Source organism: Rhincodon typus, chromosome 4 (genome assembly GCF_021869965.1).
Source record: "Rhincodon typus isolate 14 chromosome 4, sRhiTyp1.1, whole genome shotgun sequence".
Lineage (NCBI taxonomy): Eukaryota > Metazoa > Chordata > Chondrichthyes > Orectolobiformes > Rhincodontidae > Rhincodon > Rhincodon typus.
Genome location: NC_063335.1, coordinates 19,570,429 through 19,592,443, shown reverse-complemented (window position 1 = coordinate 19,592,443; position 22,015 = coordinate 19,570,429). Strand labels below are relative to the sequence as shown.

Sequence of the window (22,015 nt, the reverse complement as noted above, 5' to 3'; positions counted from 1 at the left end):
ATACTAATTTCCTCCAATTTCTCTCCCTCACTACATCCTACATTTTTCAACATTTTTGGGAAACCATTTGTTACTTCCTTTATGAAGACAAAACCAAAATAAGTATTTAATTGGTCTGTCATCTCTTTGTTCCTGATTATAGCTTTCCCAATCTTTCCCCTCTTAACCAATCCCTTTGTCCTCTTTTGCCGAAATCTAAACTGTTTCCAATCCTCTGGTCTGCTGCTCATTTTGGCCAATATGTGTGCCCCTTACTTGGATTGAAAACTACCCCTTATTCCTCCTGTTAACAATGACCAGACCATTTTTCATGTTTTATTTTTGTGCCAGACAGGAAAGAATACGGGTTGCAGTTCCTCTTTGCATTCTTTAAATATTTGCCATTGCCGATCCACCATCATTCCTTTAAGTAATCCCTGCACCTTATACCATTGGTGTTTCCTCTATTTAGATTCTGGATCCTAATCCTGACCACTATGTCACTTTCCATCCTAATGAAGAATTCTGTCATATTATGGTCACTCTTCCATGAGGTGCCCCACACAGCTAGATTACCAATTACTCCTTCCTCATTATCCAATACCCAGTTGAGGATGACCTATCCTCTAACTGGTTCCTCAACATATTGATCCAAATAAAACATCTCATCCACACTCCAGGAATTCACGATCTGCTGTATTGTTACTGATTTGATTTGCCCATCTATATGCAGACTGAAGTCATTCATAGCCGTGCCTTTTTTCTGCTTGCACCTCTAATTTCCTGTTTAAAGCCTTTCCCAGGATTACCACAGCAATTTGGGGGTCCATTTACAACCTCTATGATTATTTTCTGCCCCTTAGTGTTTCTAAGCTATATCCCTTTATCAGAGCTAATATCGTTCCCCACTATTGTGTTAATCACTGACAGCACACTAACTGCTACAACAGGGGGCAGGATTTTCACATACATTTTCTCCACTGCTGGATTCAAGGATTCATTGAAAAGTTCATTAAAAGAAAGGCCCCTGTCCAGGAATTTCCAGTGCAGAACACACCTAAAGATGTAGGTAATTTTTAATCCAATTATTTGGAACAAACATTTTTGCTTAATCTTACTGTTGTAAGCAAACATGAGAAAAGCTTGAAGTGCCAAATATGAGTTCAAAGAAAACTGCACATGTAATATATTGAGGATTAATCAATTTTCCTTTCTGAAATGCACTGTAGGGATGTCTGCTTTCAGTTTTCTTTTACCTGAAGGCTCATTTTATGTTTGCACCAAATCTTTGTTATGTCATGTTAGGAATTTCCCTTTAGATATTAGTGATTGTGCATGGCAGGTTTAATAGCTAGTTAATGTTTGAAATCCTGCAGAGCTAATTTCAGTCATAACGTTGGATAGCTCAATACTATGGTCTCCCTGGTAACAAGTCGCAGAGTCCAACACACAGGCCTTGAATATTCCACATGGCTGCTCGACAGAAAAACCTGAAAATATTATTTTCTCAATCAAGAAATGCTGGAATCCAGCCATTCTAATTAGGACATGTCCAAACACAAGATAGACGTTTATTTGCCTAATTTTCTAATGTGATCAGAACATCACCAAAACGAAACTAATGGTGTTACAATGGAAAACATTGTCTTCTGATGGGGCAGAGCAGCAGCACCCAGCTCTTTGTCTCTAACATATCAATCAGCTCCAACCCTTCCCTTCTCATAAGTGACCAACACACAGGATGACGCAACAGGATCAAGGTTTTGCATTTCTTATTTGAGAAAGTGCAGTCCCTTCCTGATGAAACTAAAAGGAAGGAGGAAACAGCTCAGCCCCACCCAATGATCTTAGCCCCCATCTGTGTTATGGACCAGACAAACCCCCTCAGAACATATCAATGAGATAGCCTGGACTCTAACTGTCATTTTATTTAAAGGCATGCGCAAGGCACTGCATTCCAAATGTGATTTGATTGTTCAAACTATGAGGCTTTAAGTAAATCACACTCTCCCACTGCAACTCTCTCGTAATCTCTTCGGCCTTGAAACTGCTTGACCACGTCCTGAAGCAAACCAGGTACTACAGCCACATCCCCTTTCTTAGTACCTGCCTACGGAACCAGATCATCCCCAATGGACTACAGTCCACATTCAGGCCTTCCCAATTTGGCACCAACCATGACAATGTTGACATTCAGAACATTGAGACCCTTCATAAGCGTTTCTCCCTGCGACTCCTGAAACACACACTTGCAGCGATGCGCCGGCATCTCCAGGCACTACAATCAAGCCTACCCCAGCTCAGAGCCTCCCTCTCCCAGACCTGCAAAGGACCTCACCTGTTTTTTATTCTACGTAGGATCCACAACCTGAACTCACAATTCTACTCAGCTTTATTGGACACTAAAAACCTAAGTACAGTAAACTTACTGGTGCCTACCACCCAAAACGGGCTTCCTCCACCTCCCAAATCCCCAACCCTACCCAGGACCTTCCCCACAATGTGCCCGCCGCCATTGGCCATGTGGCCACTGTTGGAGCACCCATGGATGACATCACATCCTCCGCCGCCGGGTACACGACTTCCGGGACAGCGAATGCCATCGACACCGCTGCTGATGCCACCGCCTCCATTTCTGAGGCCAACACCACAGACACTGAGGACACACCGACCATCACCACTGCTGCCGCCTCCTACCCCGCTCCGCCCACCAAGGACGCCGATGCAACTCCGCCCACCGCCGACGCCGACGCAACTCCGCCCACAGCCGACGCCGACGTCGCTCCGCCCACCGCCTCCACAGCCAGCAGCTCCAGAGAAGACAGCAACACCCAGCCCTGCCGAGTCTTCACCATCCCCCCAGACCTCCCCCTTACTGAGGACGAATCGTCAGTCCTCAGTAAAGGGCTCACCTTTGTCCCCCTCCACCCACACATCAACGAATACCGGTCACGTTTGGACATCGAGCAGTTTTTCCACCGCCTCCGCCTCCGCGCTTACTTCTTCAACCGTGAGCCGAACCCTCCCCCTACTGACCCCTTCTCCCACCTCCAACACACCCCGTCATCCTGGACACCCCAAGGCCTCCTATCCTCCCTCGACCTCTTCATCTCCAACTGCCGTCGTGACATCAATCACCTCAACTTCTCCACCCCTCTCACCCACTCCAACCTCTCCCCCACAGAACATGCAGCCCTCCGCTCCCTCCACTCCAATTCCAACCTCACCATAAAACCCGCGGACAAGGGAGGCGCAGTTGTAGTATGGCGCACTGACCTCTACATCGCCGAAGCCAGACGCCAACTCTCCGACACCTCCTCCTACCGCCCCCTTGATCATGACCCCACCCCGGACCACCAAACCATCATCTCCCAAACCATCCACAACCTCATCACTTCAGGTGACCTCCCACCTCCAGCCTCCAACCTCATCGTTCCCCAACCCTGCACCATCCGCTTCTATCTCCTTCCCAAAATCCACTAACCTGAATGCCCTGGTCGACCCATTGTCTCCGCCTGCTCCTGCCCCACCGAACTTATCTCCACCTATCTCGACTCCATTTTCTCCCCCTTGGTCCAGGAACTCCTTACCTACGTCTGTGACACCACCCACGCCCTCCACCTCCTCCAGAACTTCAAATTCCCCGGTCCCCAACACCTCATCTTTACGATGGACGTCCAGTCCCTATACACCTGCATTCCCCATACAGATGGCCTAAAGGCCCTCCACATCTTCCTGTCCCGCAGGCGTGACCAGTCCCCCTCCACTGACACCCTCATCCGCTTAGCCGAACTGATCCTCACCCTCAACAACTTCTCTTTCAATTCCTCCCACTTCCGACAGACAAAGGGGGTGGCCATGGGTACCCGCATGGGCCCAAGCTATGCCTGCCTCTTTGTAGGTTACGTGGAACAATCCCTCTTCCGTACCTACACTGGCCCTAAACCCCATCTCTTCCACCGTTACATTGATGACTGTATCGGCGCCGCCTTGTGCACTCACGAGGAGCTCGAACAGTTCATCCACTTCACCAACACCTTCCATCCCAACCTTAAGATCACCTGGACCATCTCTAATACCTCTCTCTCTCCTTCTTGGACCTCTGTCTCCATCTCCGGCAACCACCTAGAAACTGATATCCATTTCAAGCCCACCGACTCCCACAGCTACCTAGAATACACCTCCTCCCACCCACCTTCCTGCAAAAATGCCATCCCCTATTCCCAATTCCTTCGCCTCCGCCGCATCTGCTCCTAGGATGAGGCATTCCACTCCCGTACATCTCAGATGTCCTTGTTTTTCAAGGACCGCAACATCCCCCCCTCAGTGGTCGAGAACGCCCTCAACCATGTCTCCCGCATTTCCCACAACAACAACCAAAACAGAATCCCCCTTGTCCTCACGTATCACCCCACCAACCTCCGATCCAACGCATCATCCTCCGACACTTCCGCCATCTGCAATCTGATCCCACCACCAAAGACATTTTTCCCTCCCCACCCTTATCTGCTTTCTGGAGGGACCACTCTCTCCGGGACTCCCTTGTCCGCTCCACACTGCCCTCCAGCCCCACCACACCTGGCACTTTTCCCTGCAACTGCAGGAAGTGCTACACCTGCCCCTACACCTCCTCCCTCACCCCCATCCCAGGCCCCAGAAAGACTTTCCACATCAAGCAGATGTTCACCTGCACATCTGCCAATGTGGTATACTGCATCCGCTGTTCCCGTTGTAGCCTCCTCTACATCGGAGAAACCAAGCGGAGGCTCGAGGACCGCTTTGCAGAACACCTACGCTCGGTTCGCACTAAACAACTGCGCCTCCCAGTCGCGAACCATTTCAACTCTCCCTCCCATTCCGCAGACAACATCCTGGGCCTCCTGCAGTGCCACAACGATGCCACCTGAAGGTTGCAGGAACAGCAACTCATATTCCACTTGGGAACCCTGCAGCCCAATGGTATCAATGTGGACTTCACAAGCTTCAAAATCTCCCCTCCCTCTACCGCATCCCAAAATCAGCTCAGCTCGTCCCCGCCTCCCTAACCTGTCCTTCCTCCCACCTATCCCCTCCTCCCACCTCAAGCCCCACCCCCCCCTCCTACCTACTAACCTCATCCCGCCCCCTTGACCTGTCTGTCCTCCCTGGACTGACCTATCTCCTCCCTACCTCTCCACCTGCACTCTCATTTACTGGCTCCATCCCCGCTTCTTTGACCGGTCTGTCTCCTCTCCACCTATCTTCTCCTCTATCCATCTTCTATTTGCCTCCCCCTCTCTCCCTATTTATTTCAGATCCCCCTTCCCCTCCCCCATTTCTGAAGAAGGGTCTCGGCCCGAAACATCAGCTCTCCTACTCCTGTGATGCTGCTTGGCCTGCTGTGTTCATCCTTCTCTACACCTTGTTACCTCTTTATTCTCACACTCCAGTTAAAATACAAACAAAAAAGAACTGGCATAACTTTGACTCTATTAAAATATTTAACAAAATCGTATATTACTTAACTACAACCCATCAACTGCTCCAATATAGCAGCATCCCATAAACACACCCCTGGCAAATGCAAATTCAGCAAAACAGATTTCTCTCACTTGCTATCTCCTCCAGACTAGGAACACCAAAAAAATGAGTCTACCAACAGAGAGAGAACGCAACCTTTTTGCGGCAGCTGAGACAGATCTAGCAGCTTCAACTCCAAAACCCCCAACTGAAACAGGATTTTGTCCCAGCGACAATGAAGGAATGGTGATAAATTTCCAAGTCAGGATGGTAAGTGGCTTGGAGGCGAATTTGAAGGTGGTGTGTTCCCACATATATGCTGCCCTTGTCCTTCAAGTTGGAAGTGGTCATGGGTTTGGAAGGTGCTGTCCGAGGATCTTTGGCGAATTTCTGCAGCGCACCTTGTATTTAGTACACGCTCCTCCTACTGAGGGAGTGGATGCTTGTGGATGTAGTGCCAATCAAGCAGGCTGCTTTGTCCTGGATGGTATCAAGCAACTTGAGTGTTGTTGGGGCTGCACTCATCCAGCCAAGTGAGGAATATTCCATCACACTCCTGACTTTTGCCTCGTAGATGGTGGACAGGCTTTCAGGAGTCAGGAGGTAAGTTACTGGCTACAGTATTCCGAGGTTCTGGCCTGTTCTTACAGCCACAGTGTTTATGTGGTGAGTCCAGTTGAGTTCCTGGTCAATGATAACCGCCAGGATGTTGATAATGGGGGACTCAGTGATGGTAACATCGCTGAATGTCAAAGGGCAGTGGTTAGATTGTCTCTTATTGGAGATGGTCATAGCCTGGCATTTGTGTGGCGCGAATGATACTTGCCACTTGTCAGCCCAAGCCTGGATATTGTCCAGATCTCGTTGCATTTGAACATGGGCTGCTTCAGTATCTGAGGAGTCGTGAATGGTGGACATTGTGCAATCATTGGCAAACATTCCCACTTCTGACCTTATGATGGAGGGAAGCTCACTGATGAAGCAGCTGAAGATGTTTAGGCCTAGGACATTACACTGAGGAACTCCTGCAGAGATGCCCTGGAGCTGAGATGACTGACCTCCAGCAACCACGACCACCTTCCTATGTGTCAGGTATGACTCCAACCACCGGAGAGATTGTCCCCTAATACCCATTGATTCCAGTTTTGCTAAGGCTCTGTGAAGCCACACTCACTCGAATGCAGCCTTGATGTCAAGGTCTGTCACTCTCGCCTCACCTCTGGAATTCGGCTCTTTTGTCCATATTTGAACCAAAGGCTGTAATGAGGTCAGGAGCTGAGTGGTCCTGGCAGAAACCAAACTGGGCGTCACTGAGCAGGTTATTGCTGAGCAGGTGCTGCTTGATAGCAATGTTGATGACACCTTCCATCACTTTACCGATGATCGAGAGTAGACGGATGGAGCGGTAATTGGCAGAGTAGGATTTGTCCTGCTTTTTGTGCACAGGACATACCTGGGCAATTTTCCACATCGCTGGGTAGATACCAGTGTTGTAACTGTACTAGAACAGCTTGGCTAAGGGAGCAGGAAGTTCTGGAGCACAAGTCTTCAGTACTATTGCCGGAATGTTGTCAGGGCCCATAGCCTTTGCAGTATCCAGAGTGTCTCCAACCGTTTCTTGATGTTAGGTAGAGTGAATTGAATTGGTTAAAGACTGGTATCTGTAATGCTGGGGGCCACTGGAGGAGGCCGAGATGGATCATCCACTCGGCACTTCTGGCTGAAGATTGCTGCAAATGCTTCAGCCTCATCTTTTGCACTGATGTGTTGGGCTTTTGCATCATTGAGGATGGGGATATTTGTGGAGTGTCCTCCTCCAGTGAGTTGTTTAATTATCCACCACCATTCACGGCTAGATGTGGCAGAACTGCAGAGCTTAGATCTGATCCATTGGTTGTGGGATCGCTTAGCTCTGTCTATCATTTGCTACTTATGCTGTTTAGCAAATAGTCCTGTTTGGTGGCTTCACCAGTTTGACACTTCATGTTCAAGTATGCCTGGTACTCTCCTGCACTTTCCACTGAATTGGGGTTGATCCCTTGGCTTGACGGTAATGGTTGAGTGGAGAATACGCTGTCCATGAGGTTACAGATTGTGCTGGAGTACAATTCTGCTGCTGTTGATGGCCCACAGCGCCTCATGGATGCCCAGTCTTGAGTTGCTAGATCTGTTTGAAGTCTGTCCCATGATGGAGATGACTTGCAATGTGAAGGCGGTACTTTGTCTCCACAAAGACTGTGTAGTGGCCACTCTTATCGATACTGTCATGACAGATGTATTTGCAGCTGGCAGATTGGCAAGGAAGAGTTCAAGTATATTTTTCCTTCTTGTTGGTTCTCTCACCACCTGCCGCAGACCCAGTCTAGCAGCTATGTCCTTTAGGACCTGACCAGCTCGATCAGTACTGCTGCCGAGCCATTCTTGGTGGTGGACATTGAAATCCCTCACCCAGAGTACATTTTATGCACTTGCCACCCTCAGAGCTTCCTCTAAGTATTGCTGAACATGGAGGAATACCAATTCATCAGCTGAGGGAGGACGGTACGTGGTAATCAGCAGGAGGTTTCCTTGCTCATGTTTAACCTGAAGCCACGAGACTTCATGGGGTCCGGAGTCAATGTTAAGGACTCCCAAGGAAACGCCCTCCTGACTGTATACCATGATGTTGCCACCTCTGCTGTCCTGCCGGTGGGACATGACATACCCAGGGATGGTGATGGTGGTGTCTGGGACATTGTTGGTAAGGTATAATTCCATGTGTATGACAATGTCAGGCTATTGCTTGACTAGTCTGTGAGACAGCTCTCCCAATTTTGGCACTAGCCCCCAGATATTAGTAAGGGGGACTTTGCAGGGTCGACAGGGCAGTTTCTGCTGTTATCGTTTCCATTGCCTAGGTCAATGCCAAGTGATCTGTCCGGTTTCATTTCTTTAAGATTTTGTAGTGATTGGTACAACTGAGTGGCTTTCTGGGCCATTTCAGAGGGCAACTGAGAGTTAGCCACATTGCTGTGCGTCTGGAGTCACATGTAGACCAGACCAGGTGAGGATGGCAGATTTCCTTCCCTGAAGGGGATTAGTGAACCACATGGGTATTTCCAACAATCGGCACTGATTTCATGCTCATCAGTAGATTCTTAATTCCAGATTGCTTTTTTAATTGAATTTATATTTCACCATCTGCCGTGGTGGGATTCGAACCTGGTCCCCAGAACATTAACTGAGTTTCTGGATTAATAGTCTAGCGATAATACCACCAGGCCATCGCCTTCATTGTGCCACCCACCTATTTGCTAAGTACTTCTACATATCAAATTGGCATTTGAAGGGCAGTAAGTGCAATGTATGTACCTGCTGCCTACATTTCTTCGCTAGCCTTGAGCAACTTACCAGAGATTCACTGTGTGTATACAAGGTTTGAGAAGTCCAATACTGATTATCACATTTAATTACTTGCCTTAATTTTTGTTGCATTCGATACTAGTATTTTAAAAAGCATAAAAGACAGTCACGTCTTCCTTTAATTTTCCATTTTATACGAGAGGTGCCAAAGACTTACAAGCAACAAGCAACGTAAAGAAATTTCTTCAGTAACAAAGTACTTCCAAGTGAGCCTTACAAAAAGCAATTAGTCTCTAACTGACCTCAGGATACATCTATTTAAAGCAATGAGACCATGTGGCCTTAAGCATCAAGCTAATTTATATAAAGCTATACTTCACAATTTATTGTCCTGTGATGCATTAAGAAATACATCTAGTTTATAAAAGCCGATAGTGTTCTGCAATTTATTGTAAGCAACACCAGCTGAGACCTGCCAGTCATTTCATTCAAAAATTGTCACTAGCAAATTATTCATCCTTACACAAAGATGATCATAACCGGGTCAAGTAGAGAATTAAAGATCTAGAATTAAAAATTAAATGCTATTTAATACAAGAGTTAGAAATTAATTGTGTTGGAGCTTGTACGTCAAAAATGTTTAAGTTTTCATTTGTAAGTGAACTGAAGTTTTTCAAATTATGCTTCAGAAAATAGTTTTCTACTAAGAAGCAGGGTAGAAATCTTTTGAAAAAGCATAGGTATCAATCAGGAAGAAAAAAAGCAATAGTATGGAGAAAATGAATTACTTTGAAGATGAAACAGAAAAGGGATTCACAAATAAACCATTTTTTTAAAATATAAAATTATATATAAAAATAAAAATTTCAACAACACTGTTGACTAAGTTGAAGACACTCCTGAAGTGATTGTAACACAATCAGCCAGGTGGACCTCATAGAAAATGGGTTCCCTGGTTGGGGCTGTTAATCTGATCTAATCAGAGAGCCCTGGCTAACAGATAAGAACAGGAGTGTCAGACATTCTGTTCACTTTGAGAACTGGCTCTGAGGGAGCTGGATCAGTGTTCATGTGTAAATAAAGGGTGACTTGGTGACAGGATACCAGCCTCTGTGGAGTTATTTCAACCCAATTTGGTAGATCCTTCTCGACCCAATGAGAGAGATTTAGTGTTTCAAAGAGCAGATATGAAGGAGTAATAACGAACAGCTCACCTCTGCATCTTTACCATCCACGTTCTCATTATCACTCAACTCCTTTACTGGAAGTGGTGGTGGATCATCTTCACCAACCACCATCTCTTCTGCTGGAGAGCTCTGTTGATTCATTTTCACCTTGCTTACCGTTGCATATTCTGGAGTAGCACCAGTAAGTTTGGGATTTTGGCACTGTACCACAATATTCAAATCTACATTTTCGGATTGAGAATAAATTTCATTTGCCACACTGCCAGATTCATCTTTTGGCTCCTTCACAGTTTCATAGAGAGAGTCTTCAACAATTATATCTTGCAAAGAACTGTCCTTTAGCACCTCATACGGTTCATACACTCCATGAGAGATCCCGCTTCCAGTCACTGTTGTAGATTCAATGTTTGGTATGGAATCATTCCCAGGTATTTGTGGCAGTTCTCTGCTCTGAGGACATTTTGAAGATTTACAGGAATTTTCTTGTTGGAACACTACAATTGGAAGCACTGCATTTTCAGAAGACTGAATATTTGGAATCTCATCTGAAAGAACTGTCAAAATAAAATCATTTACACATCATTCCATTTTAAAAGTAAATGTTGCTATGAGACATGTAGGATTGTTTGCATTTGGGTGAAAATTGCTCCAAAATCTAACAGCATGAAACAAATGTGATGATGATGGTTTTGCACTGAACAGAATGAAAAAGTGCTATGTAATACTTTTCATATAATGTGAACAGAATAACACAAAATGGCAATGACCAACCGTTTGACAAATACGCAATTGACATTTCTACAAATAGAGCATTTATTCAGTCTTACGAACTATTTGAGGAACAAATATCATCTAATTAAAGATTACTATGCATGACTGTTTTATGATTGCTTAAAGTCAAATAAAGAGAATGTTACTTTAAATGCCACTATGTTCCTAAATGCTAGTTGCTCACTTACTGTCTCCATTGGCAAGGCTGTCAGTGTGACCATTTGCTGGCACCGCATTTCCAAAATTTGTGACTGAATAGCTGTTGGTCTCTTTCTCTGAAGGCTGTAAATTAAATTATCAAAATTACAACATGATCTTGATTCTATAAAGAAATTAATTTAAGATCTGTATTAAGATATTACTCTAAAACAAGCAAAAATAACTGCTTTAAAATTATCTATGTCAAAAATGACGACTCTTCCAGTTCCTCTGGTGCTTTTCCTTATACGATATATTCATCTTTGCACTACCATTGAAACAAATTGAAAAAGAGGTTTCCTCAAAATAAAGCACAAAAGAAAATATCTTGCAGCATAGTAACTTACATCGTTAACTTCCATGCAAACATGTGTGTTTATAGTCCTGTCAGTTATGTGTTCATTTTAATAGTTATAAACTGCTCTGTAAATATTGGAGCTGCTTATAGGAAGTTAATATTTTGTAAGGTTATGTTCCACCAAAAGAACCATTTAACCACAAAAGGAAGGCTTTAAAAATTAAACTGTCACCATTTTCACAATTATTAAATGTTTCTAAACACAAAGGATGATAAAGGTTAGAAGCTCCCTTTTGGAAAGAGCAAGGCTGTTAAATTTAAAAGTGAAATTAATAGGTAATTGTTAATCAAAGTTATTGAAGGGTGTGGGGAATAAATGCAAAGTTAGTGTGTGTTGAGCTGAAGATCAGCCATGATCTCACCAAATCGCTGCACAGGCTTGAGGAGCGATCGCTCTAAAAATATGAAGCAGAAGTGTAGTCGCACTATTCACCAGGACATAGATACTTGTAATTTTGCACATGTTAAGTTTAAAGTTAAATCTGTGACACAAGAGAGAAAGAGGAGAGACCATGGAAGCATTTTTACCGGTGGACACAGATGAATAGATAGTGAATGGTTTGCTTCCTCTTTTGCTCCTAATAACTGGCCAAAAATGATGCTCACCAAATACTAGATTTGGTCACTTGGTCACCACTTTGATTGGAAAAATATGGTACCTATGCTAAATTAAATGAATTAAGAAATTAAAATGGAAACAAGATTTAAAAAGAAACTTCTGAAAAGTTAAATGCATTTGCTGGTATTTCAATTTTAGCAGCAAAATGAACAGCACATGATATTCATTGCAGTTATGTGAACTTTTTCACTGTGACTTAAATAATTGTCAGTCACTGAAAGCAATGTTGCAAAGTCTGCACAGAACAGGAGCCTGTATAAGCAAGGTGAACAGAATGTCTCTTCAACTGATCAGATGGAAAAGTTCTCATCAGAATACACAGAGTCCAAAGCTGGAAATTCACAGAAATCTAAGTAATGAGGGGAAAAGAAAGATGGGATTTAGAGTGATTTGAAAGACAAAAAAAATTTCAAAATATTTTAAGAAATCTCCAACAATGATTAAAATGTGAAGCCATGGAGACTCCACTTATGTAAAACTGAATTTCCAAGGCTAGAGAAGTTGATTAGCAGCAACTAAAATTTATCACACCATTGGAAATTCACCTACATTTCCATGGACAAGCCCTAAATATTTCTGAACATGTTTAGTCAGTATCAATCACACAGGTACCACTAATTCACTCCATTCCATGTATTTTATAATAGAATCACTCTGCACGGTATTGCTAGAGCAAAACCTCCGGAGCAGCAGGGAAACTCGGACAAAACATTTTCAATTTTTGTGCTTAACTGTACCTATGCAAATGTCAGGGGTTGCTGTCTAATGCACTCCTTAATAAGGGCGAGCATGGATAGTCATTCCACTGTGCTCATGGGAATTTAAAAGCTCATGCAATGTTACAGGGTTTTGGCAGCAGGATAGGCAGGAATTGATACCCAGCTCCTGTTCCCACTGATACTGTACTCCCACTTCAGTCAGGCCTAGCAGGATTGTGGACTGCTTGGATAACTGTTTACTGGAGGACACAATCATTCAAAATCTTCAAATACTGTCATTTACAAGTCCAGAAGGCCATGAGCAGATCAGGTTCTGGCCTGGAGGATTATTTCCACAGTGGAGTGCTTTTTTAGGAATATCTTATGCGGCTCTGTAATGAGGTTGAATAATCCTGAATCTAGATCACATACAGCTATAAAAGTCTACTCATCAGGCTAAAGAGTGGAAGGAAACTTACTTAGCCAGGTCTCTCATCAGTTACCCAGTAACCAGGAAAACGTCAATTAATCTTCAGCTCACAGGATGGTATATATGGATTGGTCAATGCTAAATCATAGAAATCGTAGAATCCCTACAGTGTGGAAGCAGGCCATTCAGCCCATCGAGTCCACATCGACCCTCCAAAGAGCACCCCACCCAGATCCACCACCTTACCCTATGCCTGTACCCCTACATTTCCCATGGCCAATCCACCGAACCTGTACATCTTTGGACTGTGGGAGGAAACTGGAGCAGCCCAACAAAATTCACGTAGATATGGGGAGAACGTGCAAACTCCACACACAGACAGTCACCTGAGGGTGCAATTGAATCTGGGTTCCCGGCACTGTGAGGGAGCAATGCTAACCACTGAGCCACGGTGCCACCCAAAAAACACACAATGTGCCAGTGTCAAACTGGGTTAGACAAGGTCGAAAATCACACGACACCAGGTTATAGTCCAACAGGTTTATTTTGAAGACATGATGAAGGAGCAGCAGTCCGAAAGCTAGTGTTTTCAAATAAACCTGTTGGACTATAAGCTGGTGTTATGTGATTTTTGACCTTGCCCAAAAAAAAGATGTTCTCTGGCCATGCTTCATATGTGCAATCAATAGTTTAATCTGCTTCAAAACCCTGTCTATTAGAAAGCATCGGGCTCTCATTGATTTTATTTGATTTAATGTCACATGTACCTAAATACAGTGAAAAGCTTTGCTTGCCAGCAGTACAGAGTGATCATTGTAAGCAACGATATACAGATCATAGGGTGAAAAAACTTGGACAAAGTGAGACATACAGGTTACACCGCACAGGACAAACGCAAAGCAAGATGAATATTAACAAGATCAGCACTATTTGAAGTTAGAGAGTCCATTCTAATACCGGCAAGGAAGAAGCTGTTCTGGAACCTGTTGGTGCGTGTGTTCAGGCTTCGGTATCTGCTGCCTGATGGAAGAGGTTGTAGGAGAACATTACCGGGGGTGTGAGGGGTCTTTGATGATGTTGGCAGCCTTTCAGTGGCAACAAGACATTTAAATAGAGTCCATGGATGGAATGTTGTCTTCCATGATGGTCTGGGCTGTAGTGTCTCTCCTGGGCACAGCAGTTGCTGTACCAGGTCATTACGCACCTGGACAATATGCTTTCTACGGTGCATCTGTAAAAGTTGGTGAGCGTCCTCATGGGCATGCCAAATTTCCTGAGCCAACAAGCTCTTTATCTCTTTTCTGTATTCTGACTCATTGTTGTTTGATGCCTGTCCTACAACGGTGGTGTCATCAGCAAACTTGTCGATGGCGTTTGTTCAGAATTTGATAACACAGTCGTACGTGTGTAGAGAGTACAGTAGGGGGCTGTGAACGCATCCTTGGAGGGTTCCAGTGTTGAGTGTTATTGTGGAGGAGGTGCTGTTGTCTACCTTTACTGATCACAGTCTATGGGTCAGAAAGCTGAGGATCCAGTTGCAGAGGGTGGAGCCCTGACCAAGGTCACAGTGTTTTGAGATCAGTCTGGAGGGGATAATGGTGTTGAAGGTGGAGCTGTAGTCAATGAGCAGGAGGCTGATGTAGGTGTCCTTGTTGTCCAATGTTCCAGGGATGAGTGCAGCGCTAGGGAAATGGCGTCTGCTCTGGATCTGTTACATCAATAGGCAAATTGCAAGGGATCGAGGCGGGCTGGGAGACTGGAGCTGATGTGGGCCATGACCAGCCTCTTGAAGCACTTCACGATTGTAGAGGTCAGAGCCACTGGGCGGTAGTCATTAAGGCACAGTGCAGGTGCTTTCTTATGTACAGGGGTGATGGTGGTCTTCTTGAAGCAGGTGGGGACTTCGGCTTGTAGGAGGGAGAAATTGAAGATATCGGTGAATATGTCCGCCAGTTAGTCCACGCAGGATCTGAGCACTCGGCCGGGGACACCATGCGGGCCTGTCAATTCACTTGGGTTGACTCCCAGGAAGATCGATCTGACTTTTGCAGCCATGACAGGGAGAACAGGTGTGTCCAGGGATGTTGGGGCAAGTGACATCATGTCGCTGGCATTCTGCTCGAACTGAGCATAGAAAGCATTGAGTGCATCAGGGAGGGATGTGTCTTTGTCTGCTATCCTGCTCTGCTTCATATTGTATCCCGTAATGTTGTTTAGGCCTTGCCATAGGCAGCGGGAGTCCATATGGTTGGTTTGGGTGTCTAATTTGGTCTGGTATTGCCTCTTGGCATCTCCGATGGCTTTGTGGAGGTCATATCTGGATTTTCTGTACAGGTTTGGGTCATCTAACTTGAATGCTGCCCAGCTGGTCTTCAATAGAGAATGGATTTCCCAGTTCATCCAAGGTTTCTGATTGGGGAACACCCAGATTGACTTCTTTGGCATGCAGTCCTCCACGCATTTGCTAATAAAGTCTGTGTTGGTGGTGGTGTACTCAGCTAAGTTTTATGCTGAGAAGTTAATGAGGTCCAGTCCATCGATTCCAAGCAGTCCTGGAGATGTTCTTCCGCTGCCTTGGGCCAGCATTGTATTACTGTTTGTTTCAGGTTCTGCTTGTAAGCTGGGAGGAGGAACATAGTGTTGTGATCTGATTTCGCTAAATGTGGACAGTAGGCGGCTTTGATGGTCATGTAGCTGTGGTCCAGGATGTTCAGTCCTCTACAGGGGCAGGAGATGGTGTTGGTGGTACTCCTGAGGTTGGCCCTGGTTGAAGTTGCCGGCCACAATGAATAAGGCCTTGGGGAATTTCATCTCCAGAGTGATGGTGATGGTGTAAATTTCATCTGGGACATTCTTCACATCTGCATGGGGTAGTATGAGTGAATTTCTCAATGGATTTAGTCACAATCTGAGGTGACAATTTCTTGGCCATGATTAGCCATGTCAAATAGGTTCGTGACTTCCAGTTGCTGTGGGTTTTTATGGGCCATTTGTCTCCAGGCTGAGTTCTAGGTCACTGAATTTCAGTTGAAATGGGGTTATCTCCAGGGTCTAGATCTAATTCAGTGCTGACAACTGTACACTCTGTAGGTCCCATTACATTCAGCCACCTTGGTCCTCTCCTCACAAGCTGACTAATTGCTGCCAAACTTAGCCCGAGTACTGCCCACCTTGACTGACAACCCTTGACTAATGAATTTGGAGTGTTCTTTCCTTCTGAAGCCAGGTCCTTTCTGAGGCTTTGAGGCATTGTCTGACTCCTTGCTCTTTTCTCTGTGCAACATCCAATTACAGAAACACTTACCCTCTTCCCCAAGTGTGTGATCTCACTCCTCCATCCCACACTTGCTCCTGCTCCAATCACAGATTGACTCTTTCCCCATGCTCTTCCACTCTGAGTTTTCTCTCTCCTACACTTACTGCTGCTTCAATTACAGATTCCCTCTCTATCATGATCACTGTTCTCCCAATCAAGTCTATACCTTTTCCCAATGTCACTCCAGCTATTTGCACTTTTAGCCATTCCATCCCCCCACACAGTCAATTGTGACAATTTATTGCACTAAGGTGCATACTATAAGGAACACTGCTTAGTGTATCTCACAGCACATTGCAGCCAATGACGTACTTTTAATAGCCATTGTTGCAAAGTAGGAAATGTGGTAGCCAAATTGTACACAGCAAGTTCACACAGTCAGCCCTCGATCTCCTACACTCTAGTGCTAAAATGTCCAGCCTACCCAGCTTGTTCTTATAACTCAAACCATTCCTGGCAACATTCTAGCAAATTTCTTCCAAACCTTCTTCCCTTATTCTTTCATTTTTCTGTTTGTCAATGACCAGATAATCTGTTTTTTTCATGAAGATTGGGGGATAAATATTGACTAAGACACCATGTAGTCCTTTACTTCCAAATAAGTATATAGAAAAGGCTTTGGTTCTCAGTTTACTATCTCCAACAATGCAACTGATTCTCTCTGCTACACTAAAGCATCAGTTGAGGTTTTCATTCAAATCTCTGGAGCAGGCCTAGAACCCACAACATTTTTTACGCAAATGTTAACAGTGTTACAAAGTTACTGCAGAAAGTAGAGGAAAGAAAGAAAGGTAGACAGTCAAGAAAGGAGTAGGAGAGAAATGAAAAATGAAAGAATAAGGGAAGAAGGTTTGGAAGAGATTTGCTAGAACGTTGCCAGGAATGGTTTGAGTTATAAGAACAAGCTGGGTAGGCTGGACGTTTTAGCACTGGAGTGTAGGAGATCAAGAGCTGACCATAATACAGGTCTGTAAGATCATGAGAGGTATAGATAAGATGAATGGCAGGCGTCTTTTCCCTAGGGTGGGGGATTTGAAGACTAGGGGGCATTTTTTTTAAGGTGAGAAGAGAAAGATTTAAAAAAGAAGACGTGGGGGGAACGTTTTTACGCAGAGAGTGGTTTGTGTGGAATGTACTTCCAGAGGAAGTGGTGGATGTGGGTACAATTACAACATTTAAAAGATATTTAGATAAATACGTGAATAAGAAATGTTTGGAGGAATATGGGCCAAATTCAGCAGGCAGAACTAGTTTAGTTTGGGATTATGTTTGGGATGGTCTTGTTGGACCGAAGGGTCTGTTTCCATACTGTATGACTCTATAAGAAAAAATAACAGAGAAGGTGCACAAAAGGAGAATGGCAGGAAGGTGTATTTGCAATGCAAAGTTGGCACTGGTATTAAGCAGTTTCTGTTATCAATCCCGCATGGAAATGAATTCTTAGTTAGTCCTTTCACTGCTATAAAAATTTGGATATCGTTCCTACACATGACAATGCTCAATTATTTTTGGGTACGCAAAATTTTGAAATCAAGTAAACACTGATTTTGATTTTCTTGGAAAATAGCACAGAGGCAAGTTGCGTCATGAAACTGAAAAATATAGTCCAATGAAACCACCATAAATTAAAATGTTCTTGGAGAATTCTCTATTCTGATTAAAATATCTAAAATCGCCCAGAAAAATTCAAGTTAACACTTACATGTGAAAGGATGTCAGTGTGATTTTACTTCGCTCTATTTTTTAAAAATACACAACATTGTTATATAGTACAGTGCTAGATTTTGATATAGAGCAGCTAATTGTACAACACATACCACACTCATTAGGTTCTCATTGTCCCCACTCTGTTCGGCAGTGTTCAGGTGCCTGGTAATAGAAAGGTATACTCATCACTTGATCGTTTATAAATGGGTGTTTGATGTATTTGAACAAGACAACATTTTTTTTTTGATTAAACAGCAGTCATCCTTTACTCCTCATTGACCTGTGACACTTACTAGTGTTGGACATTAAATTGAAATCTGCTTGTGTGAATGCTACATAACATAGAACAAAGTACAACTGAAATGCATTAGCTATACTAATGATCCTAATAATTAGCTATACTAATAATCACCAACAAAACTTTATGGTTCAGAAAAGAAATGTCCACAGAATAGAAAAGTAGCTGTCAACATTGCTCCAGAGATCACCCTCAGGAATTGTCTCTTGCAACAAAGTTTGTAATCACCCTCCGAGTCAGGATTATTAGATCTTTGTTATATTCGTTCATTGGATGCGGGCATTAGTGGCTGGCCAGCATTTATTGTCCATCCCTAAATGCCCAGAGGGCAGTTAAGAGTCAACCACATTGATGTGATTCTGCAGTCACATGTAAATCACAGGTAAGGATGTCAGTTTCCCTCCCAGAAGGACAATAGTGAACCAGACAGGTTTTTTCCTGACAATCGACGATGGTTTCATGGTCATCATCAGACTCTTAATTCCAGACTTTTATTGGATTCAAATACCACCATCTGCAGCAGTGGGATTCAAACCCAGGTCCCCAGAACATTAGAGATAACAAGGTGTAGAGCTGGATGAACACAGCCGGCCAAGCAGCATCAGAGGAGCAGGAAAGCTGACGTTTCAGAAGAAGGGTCTTTCTGAAGAAGGGTCCAGACCCGAAACGTTAGCTTTCCCGCTCCTCTGATGCTGCTTGGCCTGCTGCGTTCATCCAGCTCTACACCTTGTTATCTCAGATTCTCCAGCATCTGCAGTTCCTACTATCCCCAGAACATTACCTGGGTCTCTGGATTAACAGTCCAGCAATAATACCACTAGGCAACCACCTCCCCTCATTCATGAGTCCATCGTAAATTTGAGTTCTATTTTGATACCTGTTGATAGAAGTTTCCTTTCTGCACAAATATAAATGGTGGGTGGAGGTAAAAGTAATATTTTAACAGTTGAAATATTATCCATGATCCAGCTTGGTGCATGAAGTGGTTTGCCAATGCATAGTTTCTATACAGGTGTGATGATACCATGGCTTTAAGAGATGTATTTTGTCCTTTTTTTTTGAAGAGATGTTTTACGAGGTACAGAGCTGTCTATTCGAATCCAATGAAGTAAACAGCTTGTGAGGCCTTGGGGTGTGGTTTTTTTAAAAGTTGGTACAAAAGAAGGGCATGATTGGGCAGGGTTAAGATCCCTAACAGTCAGGACTTTTAGTTTTTCTGTAGCAGTTTCTGGGATCTTGAAGCTGTGCTTGGAAGCAGCAGTACATTTCTTCCTCTCCGAGATTTTTCTTGAAGTTTTTCCTCCTAGACTGGAGAGTTGCCTGTGAGACAATCTATTTTACTGAATTTGCCTCTGCCAAGGGTGCGTTTATTGGATGTTACTGTATTGGAACATTTACTGTTTAGTAGCTAAATAATATATTATTCTGTTAAGTTATTCCAATTTCTTCTTTCTTTTGTTCTATTTTAACTGTAGTGCAAAAGTAAAGTGTGTTTTGCTTAATGCCAAGCAGTTTGACCAATTGAGTTGCATCTGGAATGCAACACTTACATTAAAATAAGAAGTAGTTAGGGTCTAGACTATCTAATGAATATTTTGAGGGTGTTTGATATGGTCCATGACACAGAAAATATTAAGTTGCCACTGGTCACATGAATGGCAGTGGTAAGAAACCATGAATGGCTGATATTGTCTCTCTGATTCTGTTCTAAGAGTATTTCCTGATTGCTACACAGCAGTATCACTGCTGGTCATGAACATATCCACAATCAGAAGCATTCTATTTTCACTCAAATAGCTACAAGGTATTGCAAAGCTGAGGAGTCAATTGGAGGGTCATTACAAACACATGAATAAATATAGGTGAATCATCTGCTAATATTTGTAGGTAATAGCTACAATAAATGTCTGTTGGATTCTTCAATATCATGATATGCAGGTCAAGATTTTTGTATTGAGGGAGAATATAAGCATTGATGCATCAGGTTACTGTGTTACTGAATAAATTGCTTAGTGTTAATCCATGTAGGCATACTACATCCATAGTTTTTCAATTAATGTTCAGGTCAGGTTCCATGTAATGCCAATCAATTTCACTGGAATTACTGGAAGACAGCACTTTCTTGTTGAGTGTTATAATTACTGCCCGTAATTTAGCAAATAACTTACTATAAAATGACATTAAGATCATGTTCATTCTGCAATGAACATTCTTAGGAAATTATTAAAAACCAAAATATTTTGGTTTCCTTTCTACCATCAAAACAGATTAATGAAGACCTGAAATAGCACTATTTCTTTAAGTTTCAAAGCCCAATTAGTGAAGCACATTATGAAAACATTATCCCCACTGCAATTGTATAGGTGCATATCAGCTCCTAGAATACTGCAACAGAGGAATGTAATACAATAGCAAAACATTTCCTTGGGAAAAAGAGATCAATGTATAACTTGATTAAAGAAACATGGGCATATGAGAAAATTTTATTTAGTAACTAATTGATGATCAGGCCATACTGCAATTTTGACAGTTTTGCTGTCCCCTTCTTGCACATTGAAGATGCAGTACTGCTCCAAAAGCACTATTGTCCTTTGGTGCCTGATCTACATACAAGGGGAGAAACTGGCAGAATTTCTGCCTACCACCTCAATTCACTAAATTCTATGATGGGTGTTTAATAGGGGAAGATGCCAAGAATGATGCATTACACCATCTGACCTAGAAATGCTTTGAAACTTCAGAGTGGCAGAAATCCTTTCAGTTGTTTCAGCGGCGGGAGTCCAGGAGGAAGCGCGAGGGCACCCTGGGAAGGTAAGCTTTTCGATTATAAAAGTCTTACCTCACGTGATTCCATTTTTGCAGCAGCAGTGAGAGCGAGGACCAGGGGGCTGCCGGGAAGGTAAGTTAATCCTTTAAAAACTTACCTCGTGAATAGGCAGAGCGCACGCTGAGCAGGAGCGGACACGGGACGGCTGAGTAAGTGAGGTAATATATTTGGGCGGTTGCAACCGTTTTGGATACTGTTGAGGGTAAGCCATGGGGTACAGGTCTCTGGCACAGAGTCTGTCCCTGTTGCTCAGAAGGGAAGTGGGGAGAGGAGGAGAGCATTAGTCATTGGGGACTCCATAGTTAGGGGGACAGATAGGAGATTCTGTGGGAACGAGAGAGACTCGCGGTTGGTGTGTTGCCTCCCAGGTGCCAGGGTCCGTGATGTCTCGGATCATGTTTTCGGGATCCTTAAGGGTGAGGGGGAGCAGCCCCAAGTCGTGGTCGACATAGGCACCAATGACATAGGTAGGAAAAGGAATGAGGATGTAAGGCAGAAATTCAAGGAGCTAGGGTGGAAGCTTAGAGCCAGAACACACTGAGTTGTTATCTCTGGTTTGTTACCTGTGCCACGTGCTAGCAAGGCGAGGAATAGGGAGAGAGAGCGGTTGAGTACGTGGCTACAGGGATGGTGCAGGAGGGAGGGATTCAGATACCTGGATAATTGGGGCTCATTCTGGGGTAGGTGGGACCTCGACAAATGGGATGGTCTACACCTGAACCAGAGGGGTACCAATATCCTGGGGGGGAAATTTGCTAATGCTCTTCGGGAGGGTTTAAACTAATT

The 22,015-nt window shown here is 43.9% G+C and overlaps 1 protein-coding gene across 5 annotated transcripts in view; it reads right to left on the bottom strand.

The window, feature by feature from the left end:
• The window catches only part of pag1 (phosphoprotein membrane anchor with glycosphingolipid microdomains 1), a 161,624-nt gene that overhangs the window by 24,932 nt on the left and 114,677 nt on the right, over positions 1-22,015 (bottom strand). For all 5 annotated transcript variants that reach the window (XM_048596351.1, XM_048596350.1, XM_048596353.1 and 2 more), the window contains 3 exons: positions 18,215-18,266; positions 10,967-11,060; positions 10,035-10,561 (listed from right to left, as the gene is read on the bottom strand). In XM_048596351.1, coding sequence (XP_048452308.1) covers positions 10,035-10,561; positions 10,967-11,060; positions 18,215-18,266 — 673 coding nt within the window. The remainder of the gene's footprint in view (positions 1-10,034; positions 10,562-10,966; positions 11,061-18,214; positions 18,267-22,015) is intronic.